This window comes from Periophthalmus magnuspinnatus, chromosome 17 (assembly GCF_009829125.3).
Source record: "Periophthalmus magnuspinnatus isolate fPerMag1 chromosome 17, fPerMag1.2.pri, whole genome shotgun sequence".
Lineage (NCBI taxonomy): Eukaryota > Metazoa > Chordata > Actinopteri > Gobiiformes > Gobiidae > Periophthalmus > Periophthalmus magnuspinnatus.
The window spans coordinates 5009545-5027583 of record NC_047142.1 but is presented as its reverse complement, the minus strand read 5'-3'; the positions used below and the strand labels follow the sequence as shown (position 1 = coordinate 5027583).

Below are 18039 nucleotides of genomic sequence, written 5' to 3'. Positions count from 1 at the left end.
TATGCGGCTACTGATGTTGCATTTATATTCAATGTCAGTTCCTTCCTGGTTCATATTTGCTCAGTGACTCATTACCAGGCATCAGGCCAGGGTCCAGAACAAATTGACTGAGGGCGCGTCCAAGTTTCAAATGGGTGGAAATACAGTACTCTTTTTAAGTGACATTATTTTACCTTTTAAATGAGGTTGAAATACATCCTTTTGCACCCCTGTGGACCGGGACCTGTCATCATCTTTGCAAGCTTTACCCAAACAATGTCAAATTCAGCATGCGTATTTTCAGAGGAGATGTTTCTAGTTTTTAATTTTGCTTATTTGAATAGGTACAGATACAACAAACATAGAAACATAGAAACAGTAATGTGATGCAAGTATTACAGTGTTTAAAGTCTAGGCTAGTTCGCAACACCAATCCCCAGAAGGGCTTTTAAACCGGTTCAAATTCCTCTAAAAAGCAGTGGGATTATGTGTAGAAAAATCAATGGATACAGTGAATTTGTCCAGAGAATCAAACATCAAAATATTACACACTTGCAGAAGCATAGGACTTAAGTCTGTTTTTTAAAAGATGTACGATTTGGTGATAGTCTTTTTGTGAGCAGGTAAAGAGTTATGAAGTTTAGCTCCTTTCACCGAGAAGACAGTCTGAGCAAAAGACGTCTTAGAGAAGGTAAATATAGAGTCTACCTTTGCTGTGGCTCGTGTGGACCTTGTGTACTATGTCTATTTACAAATTTACAGTGTGGTTCAGCAGCCAGTCCATTCAAACATTTAAAAATTAGTTTTACATAGTGATACAAATGTTAATGGTTATACTTTGGGAGCACGTACATGAATAGTTTACCTTAAAAACTGGATTTCACTAGAGGTAAAATGTGAAAATGCCATTGTGATTAAATACATGTCTTTGTTTCTATATTCATAGTTTTACACCAATGAACAATAAAGAGGTACTAATGACAAAATTCTTTCAAACATCCACTTGAAATTTTCTCACCTGTTCACTCGTTACATTCCTGAACTTCCACTCGAAACGCCATGTCAACTGTGAGTAATCGTTTAAGAATGACGAGCGTCTCCTTGTTGCGCATGGATTTGAACTTGTTTAGCAGGTAACAATTTGTTAACAATGTCAGGTATTTAAATTCCACCTGAGCTCTACATACACTTACACATTCACTCGCAATGTAAGACCATAAATGGTAAAAGACGAAAGTTGTTGAACAGGTTTGTGTACTTCTCATATGTTCTTCCTGGCATTTAATACTAACCATCTTTATTTTTCTTTTCCTGTGTATCGTTATCTCTGTATATTTGTTTTTTATTCTTTTATATGAAGCACTTTTGGCAGCTGGAGTTGTTTTTAACGTTGTGCCCTATAAATAAACTTGAATTGAACTAAACACATGTCATTTTTAGAAATACTGCAGTGATATTTGACTCATCCTTATATTTCACACAATCTGTACTTTACATTAATTTTCGTGTCATGTTTGATTTCCATAAGTTACTCATGCTGCCGTCGGAGCCACTGTGTCACGCAAAAACACCAAAACAACACGTTCTCTTTGGCTTTCAATAAACGTTTATTTAATCCCATCTTCCCCGAATACATTACATACAAAAGGTGATCGGAATTGAACATTTCTTTGTGTCAAGACCGCTTTAAACATTTGCACAATAAATAAAAAACATGTATAAATAAAAAATAAATAACACGACAAAATGTGCCAAAAATAAAGACTCTTCTGATATTGGCAGATGGCTTTTTGAAAAAACACAATACTTGTACGTAATACTTTGCATTCCAGGTCACAGTTTTTAGGATACAACTCTGGGTCAAGAAAAGCAATGTAAACCGATTAGGATTACAGTACAGTACAACGGAGTACAAGGTTCTCTTTTTTCTGATATAGAGACATTACTGGGATATACATTTAGGATACCAGTCGATCTAAAAAGCTTATACCGGGTATGAGTGTAGTGCTATGGGGAGAACTTCTTTACAGTACAAGAAGTGGGCCCTGCTTGTAAATCCCATCCACTTTGTCACTTGTATCCAGCTTGACATTCACAGATAGTTGTTATTGCACTATACAGACATCCCTCCGAAAGGCACTTTATATCTCACCCCCTCCCTCCTCTGTCATTCCCGACCAAGAGCACACGTGGCACACACACACACATTTGGAACGCACTGTGAGTTTAAAACTGAAGCTTTTAAAACTTAAGATGCTTATCGGGCTAAAATTATTCAAATGAGTGGTAGTAAAAATGGCTTTCCGTCTGGATGAAAAACGTAAAGAGTGCAAAATTGTGTTGATCCCATTTTTGCCCATTTGCTGTGTACCGCTTTTGTGAAACTATTATTTTGACTACCAGCTATTCCTCGATTAAAAAAAGTGATGGCGCCGAGTAAGACGTTTATTACTAAAGGCTAGGAATGCTATGGTGCATGTGAGAGATTGTAGTGTGAGTCAATGGTTGGCTTTTAAAATAAATAACGAGAATGTGTGCATCAAAAGTCCAACAGGCTTGTTTCCATCTGAGGGTAGGAGGGCCTCTTCTCTCACACCACAGCCCTTTTCCAAAGCATCTGCTCGCTAAGACAACTCTTCCAGATCCACGCTGGAATTTTATCATTGTGGGGAAAGGCTGTCCTGCTGAAGGATATCCCACATCTGATGCAAGCGATGGGAGAGTCTTAGTGTTTGATGCCTTAGGAAAACCATGCTTAAAGGTATTGGGAAAGGCTGGGAGCTACATGACTGGTTGGTTGCTTTTGATGCATCCATCCAAGAAGCCAGTGGTATGGAGTGAGAGAAGTTGATCAGACATCCGTCAGTGAGGGATCCATTTTAGGCCAGTTCAGGCATCAAGACCAGAGGCAAAAGCTGGCCAGGCACAACCCTCTCAGGAAACATCCCCAAAGTGAGGTCTGCAGTGTGTTTTGACCCTTCACATGTCAATGCAATAATGAGCTGCCTAAGCATCAGTCCAGGTGAAGATATTGCTCACTGTCCGACTGCCCGAGTACAAAGTCCTGTCCTTGAGGGACACCTCAGAACAGAGGACGGCCTCAGGCATCCATGTGATGCTGCAGCAGCTGCACCACATACCTCAGTCTGTGCCGGAGCTCTGAGGAGCAGCCCAGCTCACTCAGCATACTCAAACGGTACGTGTATGACACCCGCTCCCGACTGATGTAGGTAAGCAGGTACGAGTCATCCGACGACTTGCACAGGATTATTTTGGTGTGGTCTGTGTAGAAGTTTACCTATAAAAAACAAATAAGTTATTAATTATCATCATTATTAATTATGAAAGTAATTGAACACATTGATATAGAGAAAATATAAATGTGATTCTTACCTGTAGAGTGCCATTGTTGAAGAGCATCACAAGTGCATGGTCAGTCTTGACCCACTGGAGCAGTAGTGGAGGTGGACCAGAGACATGTTCCTCACAGTGTAGATCACCACCCTAAACATTTACAGTGGTGTCAGATTACAGAACCATACAGCGATTTCATTAAATGACAACACTTCACTAAACAAAACCTACCTCCATGAGGTTCTGCTCCATGTAGTTGGCCATAAGTTCTACAATTTGCTTCTGGCTGCGGAGCTGCTCTGGTAAGGAGTTTGCAGCAAAGGTAAAGTGTTTGTTGTTGGTCAAGCAGTAATGCACCGTCCTGTTTGAGGAAAAGAGCAGCGGTCAATAAAGGATAAGCATGATGAGGAATGTACAGGATGTTAAAGACACATACTTGCGTTGCTCACAGAGGCTGAGGTGTGTTCCTTCATTGAACAGCACACCGATGTTTTGGTTGGACAGTTGATACCCAAAGCCATATTTGTTAGAGTAGTCAACCCATTTGGTCACCCACAAAAAGGACTGTGGCCTGGACAGGCAGAGTGGGTTTCTGGTAGCTGTAGAATAGACACAACATATTAGAAATCTATACTGTGCAAATATTTTTTTAGTTCACACGAAACAGGTTAGGCTGCACTTCATGGGTTTCTTACCTGCTGGCATGTTTGCCAAGCAGCTGTTCAGAACTTTCATAGCCGCTTCAGCAACAGCTGCGGGACTCAGCACATCCTCACATGCTGGAGAGACAAAGAAACATGTGACCCTGTTAGCATGAGGAAACGCTACAATTGTATGCTTTTCAAGAGGGATTTGAGCTTACGTTCAGAGCTGCTGGCCATGGTGCCTTTAAAGGAGCGGGAGATGGACTTCCTGGATTCTTCCTCAGCAGGGGTTTGCTCCAGAGGCACTGAGCTGACCAGCTGACCAGCGGGGGAGGGAACCTGGAGAGCAAGTCAACATTTAGCCCACCAATAGCACAAACCAACCATTCAACCATGAAACATCTGCTCTTCAGGATTAAGCCAAACAAAGCATAAGGGCAAAGAAATGCAAATAAGTTTTCAACTTTGTACAGTTGCTTGTGTGTAATCATACTTCCTCTGCCCCGTGTTCCTGTGTAATGGAACGCTTAGTCAAAAGTCTAACCTCAGCCACAGATACTGGATGATGTACTTTTGATTACCATATTGTCCACATTCAAATTCCCATCTTTTTACTTCCCTCTTCACAACAATCAGGCTCTCATTCTAAAAATAGCAACAAACGCCCACTGAGTGACTACTTAAATTATGACATTTTGGTGTCTATTTTTACACATCTTGTTTGTGATACCATTACAAAAAAAAAAAAGAAAAACACATACCTCATTTGGTCCCACTGTTTTGTAGCTGATCTGCCGATTGATGGAACATTTAACAATGCCAGACACCAGCTTTGAAATGTCCTTGTCATCTTTGTCTTCACACGGCATCTTTTCCACTGCAGCACAACAAAATGGATTCAGCTTAGACACAGTAACTATCACTTAAAAAGCAATCGTTCATGGAGACAACAGCCAGAGAAACTGACACATGGACATTGTTAGACTTGAGATAGTGGTCATCGCTTCAGCTTACCTTTTGCCTTCTTCTTGCCAAAGAGACTCTTGGCCATTTTTGTAAGGAATTTCTTGGCAGGACTTGGCGGGTGGAGCTCTGGCACCATCACACAGCTGCTGGGAGGGAGTTTATCAGGAGTGTAGCCCTGAAGGGAAAAAGGAGAAGAAAAAAAAAAAACCTTGAATGTGAGACCCAAGGAAGAGCCAGAAAGCATTTGGAAAAACCAATCAGAAGTGAAATATGCAACTTATCCATACAAAATGAGTATTTACTTTGGTGAAGAATTCATGGTTGAGGATTTGATCAAGGGTAAGTCTGTCACTAGGATTCTTCTGTAGGATGCTAGAGATGAGCTTCTGAGCAGAGGGGGACAGCGTGGAGGGGAGATTATAGCGCACTTCTTTAATGCATTTGTAGGTTTCCTTTAGATCAAGCGTCTCAAATGGAGGGTTACCACACATGAGAGTATACCTATAAAAGACAACATGAGAATATTAACTGAGAAAAAAAAAAAAAGTGAAATGTTTTTTTTGTTTATTCAAAATGCCAACTTACATGACACACCCAAGTGACCAGACATCAGACTCTGTGCCGTGTCCCTGTCTGTTGAGAACCTCCGGGGCCAAATAATTAGGAGTACCACAGATTGTTCTATTGAAAAAGAAAAGGCATATTTCATTATTTTTGCCTAATCGCTCATGACATTGCCTGTATGACTCTAGCAGTCCTTCAGCATTAATCATCCGTCATACAGGTACTGAAACAAATTCCCAAGTGCAACCGTCAACCGCCACTTTAAAACCAGTTGAGTCAGGTGTTTATCGGAAAGGGCAGGTAGGACCAAGCATGTGACCAGTATTCTGCAGTTTGTTTTATGCAAACCAAAGAAACTGATACCCGTTGACTAGTAAATTAATCTTTTCTTTAAAAAATACTTACTTTTTTCGCTGCTCCACAGTTTCTAGTTTTGCTGCGAGTCCAAAGTCGCCTAATCGCAGCTCCATGTTCTCGTTAACAAAGAAGTTGCCTGAAAAAGAGAACATTCGTCCTGTCAGCATTCCACATATTGGCCATAAGTCACAGTGGATTCCAGGGATGCTTTCATGTGTTAACGCATTGACTGTGATGCCAGGCGCTCCATACTCACCTAGTTTCAGATCTCTATGCAGAATTCCTCTGCTGTGGAGGTATTTGAGGCCAGATATGATTTGTTTGAGGTAATACCGCACTTCGGGTTCGGTTAGTGTGTGTCTCGCCTTCCAGATGTGAGCCAGTGACTGCGGAGGAACAAGGCAAAGGGGAAACTGTCACATCTACTACTATGAATGGGACTGAACAATGCTCTGTACAAGCCAAGCACTTTGGTTTTATCATGGTGCCTATACATGTTCGTTTGAGTAAGATTAGGCATGTTTATGTCTACATAAGGCAGACACTGTCCACTGTGGGGTCTTACAGTGACTCACCTTTCGGCTGCATAGTTCCAGAAAGATGTAAATATTGTCTTGATCTTCAAAATAATGGGAGAATTTAACTATATGCTTGTGTGAGAGGGATCTGTGCAAGTCGATTTCATTTGTGATCTGTTGAAAACAGCATGTGTTAGCCTGCTTCCATTTAAATACAGTTCATTCATTCAAAATGCACATTTGTGTACCTTGTCCCTCTGATGTGGCTTGGACACCCTGCTCTGTGGAATCACCTTAACTGCGTACATTTTGTTGTTGGAGAGGTCTGTCATTTCGTAGCATCTTGCAAAGCCGCCCTTTAGAAGAAAAACAACTGGTCAACATCACATGCAGCAGGTAGAAAACCTGCATTAACCCTCCATTGAAAAAAAGCTCTGAATCCAAATGCTTATGCAAGGTCCACACAGAAAAGTCTGGAAGCACCATGTCAAACGGCACCACACTAAAGACCAAAATGGTCGAAAATTGTTGAATCTATCTGCATGAACAGAAAGTATGCAGGCTCTTGTAACCTTGGGCTGCATCTGCACCTTCCAAAATGTCAGTATGGCACATGATGTCTATGGTTTACATTATTCTCTTTTGCATGTCGCACAGCTCGAGCTGCCATCCACACGCACACGCCTGTGGACACGGGATGAAGCAGACAGGGCTGCTGCATTCATTAACCGTGAAATTGACGGGGACATTCCCAGCTCTGCGGCAGGGAGCATAGAACAATCTTGGCTGCGTGCCCGATGCAGTATGTCCGATGTAAATGCAACATGTTGATGTTACTTCATTCATTCGTGAAAACGCCAAACCAAACCTTCCATTTAATAATTAAAGTGTGTCGCTGGATGTAATGGTTTACAGACAAAGATACGTCTAACATGAAGGACACGCAACAAGCTCATTGATAAAAATATGAATCGTTTGGTGGTGTGAGGTGGTGCCAATCATGGGCACACCTTGCGTCTGATTCATTCAGCAGTGACGCGCACACAGCGTGGAGACATGAGCTTCATCCACCACGAGGTCACTGCCTTTTCCCGCATTAACTACACACCTGGATGACGACTGTCAGTACATTTGAATCACACAAAAAGCAGAAAAGCAGGTGCACTCTATATTTCAACATGGACCAAGCGATACGTGCGTAAAAAGAGTATGTGTCGTACCTTTCCCAGGAGCTTGCCTTTGCTGTAGCATCTTCCAGATTTAGGGTCCGTGATCACTTGAGCGACCTCAGGTTTGTTCTGTTCGCCTTTATTTCTGCTCGTTTTCGTCGGGGCAGAGGACTGTGTGGGTCCGCGCTCCGGAACAGGCTTCAATAAATCCGCATTCATGTTGTGGCAAGAAATACGCTGCGCTGCCGAAAAACACCCGGTATCCATGGAGCGCAGCAGTGGCACTGTCAGTCACTGAATGTGGTCCGTATTTGTCCCTTTGGCTTCAATAGTCACTAGTTGGTTAGGTTCACACTGCCTGGACCACCTCAACCAACTGTATCTCTCTGGTGCGTCTGGGACCGACAGTCAATGGCTTTATAGCTCCGACGTCACGGGGAGGAGGCGGGCTCAGATTGCGCACTGGAGAAAGTCCAGACATGTTCGCATCACCGTCATAAAACATTAAACTGAAGACAAAGTGACAGTAGAAATGCGTATTCTTGTGATAGAAAGAAAACAAAAACAAACTTTGGGCCCTGATTAACCAAAGTGATAGACTTAAGGACTGCAGTAGTCTGGGAACTAAAAGTAATCAGCCAAGAGGCGAACAATGGGTCATCTTGATTCCCAGTGAGTCTCTTGATCATCACACAATGATTAATTGCCCTCTTAAGCACAGCAGAAAAAAAATAACGACCAACCTCTATTACTGTAAGCGTAAGTGAGATCTGGGAACCTCTGGGGGGATGTTTATATTTCTTCATATTACTATTAAGCCCACATTAATGGAAATGGTTTTAGCATGTACATTTAAGGAGAAAACATTACATATTATTGCATATGCGGTGTAAAATATTATTAGAGGGTCCTGTGTTATCTTCAGATTGATAGAGCTGACTGTGGAAGGACCAGACTAATGACTCAGAATATCAAATGTCTACTTTGATTTTTGCTGCCCCCTTCACACTCTGGTGTGTAAGTTCAGATGGGGTTCAAAATGCCCACCATTCATTCCAGCACTGCATCGCTATCATTTGATGAGATGTTCTATAAATAGCACTGCTGCTGTCAGGGATTGCCAGTAAACATTTGGCCATGGTCTTTCGTTCAGTAGAAAACCCACCGGGCAACGTGTAAAACATGTTTTCCCCTCGTGTTCTGCCTGTATCTGGGTAAATCTGAATAAATAGATGTTGGAACAAGACTGCCACCTGCTGCCATCTTCTTTAACAAAAAATGAAGGATTGCGCTTTACTTTTGGAGGAAGAAGGAACACTTATGTAAATACAGTCCATTTTTATTAGTTCTGAGTTTTGATGTGTCTTAGTTGCTTTTTTAAAAGAAACAACACAAATGAGTTTAGACATAAACAGGTCTTGTCAGGCATTAACTTTACATAACATTAAAGTTTACATTGACATTATTATGGAATATATTAAACAGCCATGTGGGTTGACATTTTATGGCAAAATCTATTACTTCTATGGAGACAGCACACATTAATATATTTGGATATTTTTGGAATGACACTTGCGCAGCCATTTTTTAGGAATACCTTCATCTATTTAAGGAATGACAGAAAATGAAAGTACACACAAATGGCGTCTTTTGAGTGCAACTACAGACAAATGCATAACACTCAGTCTCATATATTTTAGGTAAGATGCTTTCCTGTTTGTATTAGAGCTTTATATGTAATAATAACATATAAGTACAATAGAAGTAATGATAGATCTGCGTGGTAAAGTTGATATAAACTCTTGGGTGTAGTGGGTTTAATCTAACATGTTCAACCCTATGTCTCACTTGGTGGTCCAGTGATGGAAGAGGTGATTCAAGCTCAAAAGTCCATCATGTCTGCAGCTCCTCCTCTTATTTTCTTCTCCTGGGATTCTGACCATGCTTTGTTGATCGTTCTCTTCATCTCATCGTCTCCTTCATCATAAATCTTTTTGAGCATGTTCATCAGGCCGTCGCTGGGATCTGAATTGTCCTCCATTTTTGGTTTGCTATTGAAAAACGACAAGAACATTAAGTCCTGTTAGGGCATGTCTTTTGAAGTAGTATGTTATGATGCCAAGGATTCTCACTTACTCTTTGTCTTTGGACTGCTTTTCCACTTTTGTTAGGTAGTCCCACTTTTGTGTGGACTGTTTCTTACACATTATCAGAAGCATGTCTGTTTTTACCTTAAAAGAGAAAAACAGGTGTTATTTGGTAGCCTAATTGTTAATTTACTCTGAATTAACTGTCACTGTAACTCATTTATCTTAAAGGACGACTTATACTACCTTTTTATAACTGTCCTTCTCATTGATAGGGTGTAATAGACTTAGAATGTTCATCTGATGGTTCTTTCCATCAAGTTCCTTTACCAGCACAGAAAGTGAACTGAAAAAATAACAAAAATCATTGAACACAGAATGCAATACATTGTCTTTACAGATATCTTTGGAATCTCATAACAAAAGCTACGGCAACTTTATATATATACATATATATAATACATGTATTAACTATGCGTAAATCTGGTAGATCTAGAGTAGATGTTGGGACAAGGCTGCCACCTGCTGGCATCATATTAATACAGCAGAATGTCCACACACTAATTTGATGTAGCTCAGATTTTTGTGAAAAGAAAACAAACACTGCAGTTGAGTTTAAGAGATATGTATAATACAGTTCAGTTGCTCTTACCAGTTACAGTTATTCAAAGACTGACAAAAGAAGCATTATTATTAATTATTGAAAATGTTTACCTTTCTGTAAAAGTGACTTCAACATTTTCTGATGGAATCTTGTGCACATCCTTCAGTGTGAGGTAGATTTTCACAAATTTATCAGACTGGTCCCATGCTGCAGGCAAGAGACATTCTTATTGTAATTTTTAACCACATGCCAAACCTGTTCTAAAATGCAACTAAGGGCATTATACTGTACCATAGTTCGTGATTTTGACTGTGTATGCCGCTTTAGAGGCTGTTGGGGGATTCACATCTTTTCTGGCAAGTTGCTCCTTCTGTTGTTTTTTGACAGAGAGCTCTTTCTCCACTTTCTTTACTTCTTGTGTCAAAACATCTTTAACTCTCTTTCGCTCTGCTTTCTCCAAAAGGGACCCAAGTTCTGTCAAGTCTGCCTCCAACTGATTGATCTGCAGGAGGAGATGTATAAAGGAACATTTAGAAAAGTGCATTAGATATTTAGGATTGGTGTGGAAAATGTTAGGAATATAAAGTTTTCACCAGTATTTTAAAATAACATAGCCAGCCTTTATTTCATAATAACAGTAATGCTTTATTGCATATCTTTCTCATAGTGCTACACTGTTAATTTTTCATTTTCATTTATACAATATGAGTATTCGACTCTTTTTCATGGGAGTCCCTGTTAAAATAGAGAAAAATATAAACAAAACAAATAACTACATTTAAGTAAATTTAAAACATTAAAAACAGGCGCAGGTGTGATTATAAATGTTTATCACCAGATTATTAAAGTGCATTTGTGGCACCAGTGTATCCAGTTTTACATGTTCTTGAAATATGTTGCATCTTTGGGAAGCAAAATAAGCAAAAGTGTTTTTCCCATTTCAGTTCTAGTGCAGCCAGTTTTTGGACAATCACGTTATCTTCAAGAACAAGAATCAAAGTTCAACAGTGAGGTATTCAGGCAGTTTATCACGTAGTCCCTTATATGTAAATGTCACTCTATGGCTTTCTAATAGAGTAGTTCACACCTAAAAACGCAATCTATGAGATAATTATATAACACGTGGAAATCATCTTGTATTGTAAACATTTCTTTCGTCTAACACAGCACTGTATTCATCTATTAAAACACAAGGGCACATAGGGGAGTGTGTAGATAAACACTAAAACAGCTTTAACATCACTGTATTCATCTATTAAAACACATGGGCACATATGAGAGTGTGTAGATAAACACTAACACAAAAGCCCTTTCTCCACCAAAACACAGCAGATTAACATTAGTGCTGATATATAGGTTTAATAAAATCCACATTTACGTAGATCTTGTTTGTCATTTCTCACATTGTTAGTTAATTCTCACATAACCTCATTGATTTGTGCTGTTTCTGTTGCTAGAATATTCCATTCGCCTCGAGCCGGACTATGACATCAACAACCCGCTAATTCTGAAAGTGAAACTAATAAAGACACTGGAACGGCCACTTTATCCCACATACCATTAACCTTAAATCTGCCCCTTTACCATTCACTATTGACTGTTAAATGAAAGAGAATTACACCAAAAACCTCGAGTTGAATGAGGCTTGAAGCTAGCTCCCACCGGATCATTAGACAGTATTAATCATCGATGCATTCTGATCAAAGGACATGAATACTACCATTTGTATCATCAAAAACACAGTAGATTAAAGCACAATCCGCTTTACCTGCTCCGTTAGATCCATTGTCCTGGTTTATTTTAGTACGAGCAATAGAACGTCCTGTTTTCAACACAACGCACGCGCCGCTCGTTCTCCTTCTGCTTTCATTTTCATTTGGTAACAGGAACTCAGCCATAGACTGCCCCCTAGTGGAGTTTTAGGTATTGCACCCAAAAGAATAGTTAAAGCATTTTGTCTTATTCATTTGTATCAGACATAGTAATGTTATAAAATGCAAAGTCTATCAAAATTAGTTAATTCCCATCATCATAATAATAATACTACATTCTATTTATAATGCACTCTTCATTCTATAGAATCTCAGAGTTCTACAATAAAACAAGAACTTTAAACCACTACTAATTGCTAAATGCGAAAAAACAAAACAAAACATCAACTGTAAGCTTTTCTGAATGAAACGGTTAGATTAGTTAAAAAAAAAGTCCAGGCTCTGTGTGGCTCTCAACTCAGCAGGAAGGCAATTCCAGAGTTGTGGTGCAGCTCGGTCCCCCATTGCAAGGAGCCTAGTGGGGGGGACCTAAAGGAGCATGCTACCTGAAGATCTGAGGGTTTGGTTGGAAGATTGCAAAGTGTCTTGCAGATAAAGTGGTGTCTGACCAGTGATGTATTAATAGGTCAACAGAAGGATTTTGTATTAAATCCAGGATGAAACAGGGAGCCAGTGCAGTGATTTGAGAATAGGAAAATTTTCTGACTTTCATTAGGATCAATAATGATTCATGACTTGAAATGGACTGAAGGTAATTCCATGCAACTTCTTTCATGCTTTGCGTGAATAGTTCGCTCCAGTGGCAGTGAATGATGGGTGAAATGCAGAGGACAAATTTCCCAGGGACAATAAAGTTTAACTTTCAGACTATTATTACATTTAAATTCAATAAACATTTATTAGCAATGAAAACAATATTTACAAAGAGGACAGTATGTGTAGCATCTATCATTTTATCTCTGGTCATAATAGTTGTGACACATCTATGAAGAAAACATCCATCACACTGACTGTCCACATGTGAATAAACCAAGATGAGTTGGAGAGAAACGAGTCTCTGTTTTAACATTTGTAGTATCACCATCTTGCTCTGAGAATACCAGACATCTGGTTGTGGTCAGCTAAGTGACGGAAGACAATTCGGCTAAGTCTCCACCTCCGTTTCACTCCTCTTGGTCTTGAAGTCATTATACACCTATTGCGTATCCGCACAGGGCAGCTGTCCCTGGGTAATGCAGCAATTTCCTTATCTGCCACCTCCTGCAAAACAGAAAAAATCCAAACATGTTAAAGACGCCCTATGTAACTTTTCTGGAGGAGGACTACGACATGTTTGTCTTTAAGGAAATGGTATTGCTTTGTTCCACAGCAATAGACTCATCATTACACTCAATGTCCAAGTTACAGGTCAAAATCTGTGGAGAGATGACCCACCATGGTAACAATTGATGTTTTTCCAAATGTTTTTGGCAATAAAAACTCCAGTAATTAAAAAGCATGATAAGTTTAATTCCATACTGTTTAGCATTCAAAGCACTCTCAACCAAGCAAAATTATACCTTGTACCAAAAAAATTATAATGCACCTAAATCAGCAAGGAAACATAGTGAATTAATTTTAATTTTATATTTTTTAGACTGGAATTTTATTTGTATGCAATGCGCAATACAGTCATGGTCTTGTACCTGAAGTGTCTTAGGCAGGATGGTGTTTTTTCTGATGGCATTGATCCGCAGTCTCTCATCAGCATAATCAAAGGCCATTTGTCTCCTCTTCACATCTCGAAGCATCCTCCAGTCGACGTAATAGTCTCTCACCTGCTCCACAGCCGCCCAACAGCTCCTCAGGACCTGCACAAAAGAGTTTGGCAAATTTTCCATATCGTTTATTGGTGATTGCGAGATTTTTGAATGTTTGTGGGGGCAACAGTAGCTCATTTGGTAGTGTTTGTCTACTGATACGACATGGATATCATGCTCCTACAGACGAATGCTGTTCTGGTGTCCTTCGGTAGGACACTTAATCCCCCCCAGTGTGTATGAATGTGTGTGAATGAGTGATATAAAGCGCTTTACCATTAGGTCACATTTCCAAATGGAGGGTAAGACTCACTTTTTCCTACTGACAGCATAGTATTTTACCATATTACTGACAAAGTATTAAACAAAACCTAGCATTTTAACAATATTAATTTAAACTTGTGTTAATAATACTGGTCAATACAATACAGTGAAGGTGCCAGAAACCCAGCATTTAGCCAATATATTCGCATTATGCTGATCAGAAGTCCTCAAACATGTCCTCCTGCTGATGTTAGCTAAGATGCTACGGGGCAAACAGCGACAAAATGTAAACAGGACTTTTTGGCAACTGCGCGATCACAATGGTCTGTTAATCATATTAATAATACTTCAAATAATGGACAAAGAAAACAGACAATGTTTACATACTTGCTTTGGAGCAAATAGGGTAGAATAAAGGGCATTTCTCCCTAAACATGTTAAACTGCGGGCAGCCATGTTTGCTCCAGCCTCTTCTTCGTTTTACTGATTTACAGATGTGGGGTGTGCGGCGCGCCCCCAGCTGTCCAAATACAGTACAACAACTTTTTTACTTGGCTGTAACACTACGGGCATTTCTTGCTATTTTCTAGTTTTTTCAGGCTTCGTAACACGGATTTGCGATTACATCAGGCTATGCAGGTGCGGGGAATGGCTTATTATGTTTTTTGCAGCAGTTCAAGAGCCTAGTCACTAATATATATGATCAGTTCAACATGTATATATTTATAGATTTTCCTTTTGGATATTTTTGAGACTATTTAAAAGTCCACGGTTTATTTAACGCAGCTGATGGTACGTGGCTCATGCTGTTAGAGGTTTGTGCGAATGAGCTTAAGGTTTTAAAGCATAGTCTACATAGAAGGAATATCAGTTTAGCAGTTTAGCATAATACCAGACCATCTGCAGTACTTTAAATATCCTGTAGAGGGCAGTAATCCACCACAGAATGGGTGAACAGCTTTTTTTGGCCAAAAATATGGAGAAATTGGACATGGTCTTTCAAGCCAAAAGCACTATTAGGTTTATTTCAAATGAGAACAGGACATTGCATTGTTTTATTGAAGATTTGTATGCAGCATGAGTGTTTGGTTGATTGTCCCTAATCAACCAGCTGTGGTCGCTTATGAAGTCTGCAGTTAAATGAATAATTAAATTAATTGAATAATTATTTTTGGTGGATCCAGTGAAAAGGTAGGTGATCCAGTGGTTCAAGTTCAGAGGGATTTTTGGTATTAAATGAATTGAGGCTGCAACTTCAGTTTATTAATCTACTCAAAGTCTGACCAATAAAATGCCTTTAAAAACCTGCATTCTTCCTGTGCTCTCCACAGATCTGACCTGCAGATCTTATGGTGAATGCCACACTATGGAACTTTTCAGACAAAGCAAGAACAACTCCATGGAAACAGGGAGGTAGCGGAGCCTCTACCAGAAAGTTACAAAGTGCGGCTGTAATCATCAAACCAAAAATCTGGCCAACCAAAACTAAAATTAATTGCGAGACCTGGTTGAAATCAAGCTTTATAGGCTTTTTAATATTGGCCAAAGAGGTTATACTATTTTTGGACCCTTTACCAGCATTTGTCAGCATAATTTATTACTGACATACCACATACATCTGAAACAAAGTAATCAAAAGAATTCTTTACAAGTGTGTAAAACATTCACCACCATATCTCCTGCAGGCCCTGATGTGAAGAAGATGGCTGATGCTTTCTCTTTGATGGAACGGAGATCCACATACTCCGTCTTTGAATTCCTCGCGGCCATGTGAGTAGATATGAGACTGTTCTGCCTGCGGTGTTAACTGCGGTGAAATATAAGTTAATAAAATTTAACCGCTTGGCCTCGGCACCTCAAGCTAAATGTATTTCTATGGGGACTCTCCCAGTTCACATGAAGGATATAATCACACAGAAGTATTCCTTTGGTCGCTCAAATATGTAACAGCATTCTTCCTGTGTTTTCATTTCCAGCTGCCAAAACAGAATCGTTCCATTTTTCTATATCATAATGTTGAATTGTCTATAACCTGGTACTCTTTAAACATATAACATATTTTATAATGGGTTAAAATTTATGAGAGGGTAGGTCTCTGTTATGGGGGCTTAAATCATATTCAGACACATGTACTTATAAAAGATGTGAGTCATATACTGTGGCATTCTCCATGGATACGGAGCAGACGTTTTATTTAAGTTGCCATATCATTAAATGCCAAATAAGGCAATGATCTTGTTGTAGATTTAATAGCCACCATGCATCAAAGTGGGAGACATGAAAAAAACTTAGATCATAGCTTTTTTACGAATGGAGCAGTTATTTTAATACTTACAGTGATTTCTGTATAGCCTTGGGGGTTATTGTTAGCGGTGTGCAAAAATATCAAAATATTGACATTGCATTGTTCAATTTGATTATACAGTATCAATATTGTGGGCTGCTGTATTGATATATTGCTAAGGGTATTTTTTTGGTATATTTTGCCAAATGCAGTACATTTGACATAGTTACTGTTTTGATGATTAAAATAGGTGTACTTTCTATTACCTTTGCACAGCTAACGGTTTAACATAGACTTTTAGTACCACAGTTGTGATTTAGTAGTTATGTTTGAGCCTTTAGAGCAGTTAAATTACATATATCTCTATGTAATAGTACATCTGGAGCTTGTATAAGCTGTGGATGAATAAACAATGACCAATGCAACAGACTTATGTATTGTTCTAGTTAGTAACTAACTAATTATTAAACAAAATGCACTTTATGTTTATAATTTTATAATCTTCAATAAATGGAATATAAATGCACCATTTATCTGTTTTTTTTTTTTTAATGAAAATGGGGTTGATCATGAAGTAAGAGCCCAAAAGCCTTACATTTTTTACTGAACCATATCAGATCGAATTGAAATTTATTGTTTTGAATTGTACTGAATCGATAGTGCACTGTATTGAGACACATCGTGGCCTATGTATCGAGGTGTGTATCGTATCGGCAATGATACCCAGCCCTAGTAACAGTTTATGTAAATCAAATACTTGTCACAAGAGCCACAAACCTTGTTAGCGGGCTCCCTCTACTGAACTCAGTGTGGGCTAATATTCAATTCAGTTCATCGTTATTCTGGACTCATGGTCCATTTTTAAAACAACAACATTTATGTTTTAAAAGACAATCACACCAGTGTCTCCACATCTTAGATTGAAGAGTATTGCACTGAATCTTATATTTGTGAGTGACATTATTATTTCATTTTCTGACCTATTCAGGGTGCAAATAAAACTCTACTTTAAAGTTTTGAGTATAGCTTGCAAAGTGTTCACTCGTGCAGCGAGAAACAGTAAATAAAACTGGGGACAAAATTCCCCCTGTCTAACCTCATTTCTGACTCTAAATGGGGCAGACACACTGTTTCCCCACTTAATCTGCATTGTCTGTTGTGCATCCCAATTAACTAAAATACACACAATATATTTAGGTACATCCCTCTGAATCAACTTCATAAATCATTTCCAGTAATTCACCCTGCCAAATGCTTTGGATGCATCTAAAAACACATGGAAACTGATCAATTCTGCCTCTTGTATTTGTCAATAATCTCTTTTAGAACATACACACACGTCTGTGCCCAGCAGAGCTTTAAGCAAAAACAGTTTTTCTGTGGATTTAATAAATTGTGAGATCCTGTCCAGGAGGATTAATTCAATCATTTTTGACACTATGCTGGTCCGAGCTAGAGGTCTTTAATTGTCAGAGCTGCCAACTTTTCCAGTTTTATTTTTAATAACGGGGACTAGCAATAAAACATACAAACAAAAAAAAAACATGAACAAGTAAACCTGTGAATAGTTTCTGTAGTGAGGTCCACTATGGCCAGGGCTGGCCCAGACCAAAAGCAGAATAAGCACCTGCTTGGGGCCCCGAGGCCACCAGAGGGCCCCCAAGAGCCTATACATTTA

General features: G+C 39.2%; 3 protein-coding genes across 3 annotated transcripts; all 3 read right to left on the bottom strand.

The window, feature by feature from the left end:
* Positions 1-1562: 1562 nt before the first annotated feature.
* plk3 (polo-like kinase 3 (Drosophila)) lies at positions 1563-7939 on the bottom strand. The gene is made up of 15 exons (XM_033981831.2): positions 7603-7939; positions 6631-6738; positions 6440-6556; positions 6121-6250; positions 5913-6000; positions 5529-5624; positions 5246-5444; positions 4992-5118; positions 4739-4854; positions 4196-4316; positions 4029-4112; positions 3770-3932; positions 3565-3694; positions 3373-3483; positions 1563-3277 (listed from the first exon to the last, which is right to left on the bottom strand). Exons 1-15 carry the CDS (start codon positions 7816-7818, stop codon positions 3080-3082), a joined length of 2004 nt encoding a protein of 667 aa, XP_033837722.1. The 5' UTR covers positions 7819-7939; the 3' UTR covers positions 1563-3079.
* Positions 7940-8874: 935 nt separating this feature from the next.
* Positions 8875-12116, bottom strand: cacybp (calcyclin binding protein). Its single transcript, XM_033981832.2, has 6 exons — positions 12011-12116; positions 10534-10744; positions 10353-10449; positions 9885-9984; positions 9688-9782; positions 8875-9602 (listed from the first exon to the last, which is right to left on the bottom strand). The coding sequence occupies exons 1-6, from the start codon at positions 12026-12028 to the stop codon at positions 9434-9436; spliced, it is 690 nt and encodes a 229-aa protein (XP_033837723.1). The 5' UTR covers positions 12029-12116; the 3' UTR covers positions 8875-9433.
* A 778-nt stretch (positions 12117-12894) lies between these two features.
* On the bottom strand, positions 12895-14569 carry mrps14 (mitochondrial ribosomal protein S14). Its single transcript, XM_033981833.2, has 3 exons — positions 14465-14569; positions 13700-13864; positions 12895-13274 (listed from the first exon to the last, which is right to left on the bottom strand). The coding sequence occupies exons 1-3, from the start codon at positions 14531-14533 to the stop codon at positions 13092-13094; spliced, it is 417 nt and encodes a 138-aa protein (XP_033837724.1). The 5' UTR covers positions 14534-14569; the 3' UTR covers positions 12895-13091.
* Between the last annotated feature and the right edge of the window lie 3470 nt (positions 14570-18039).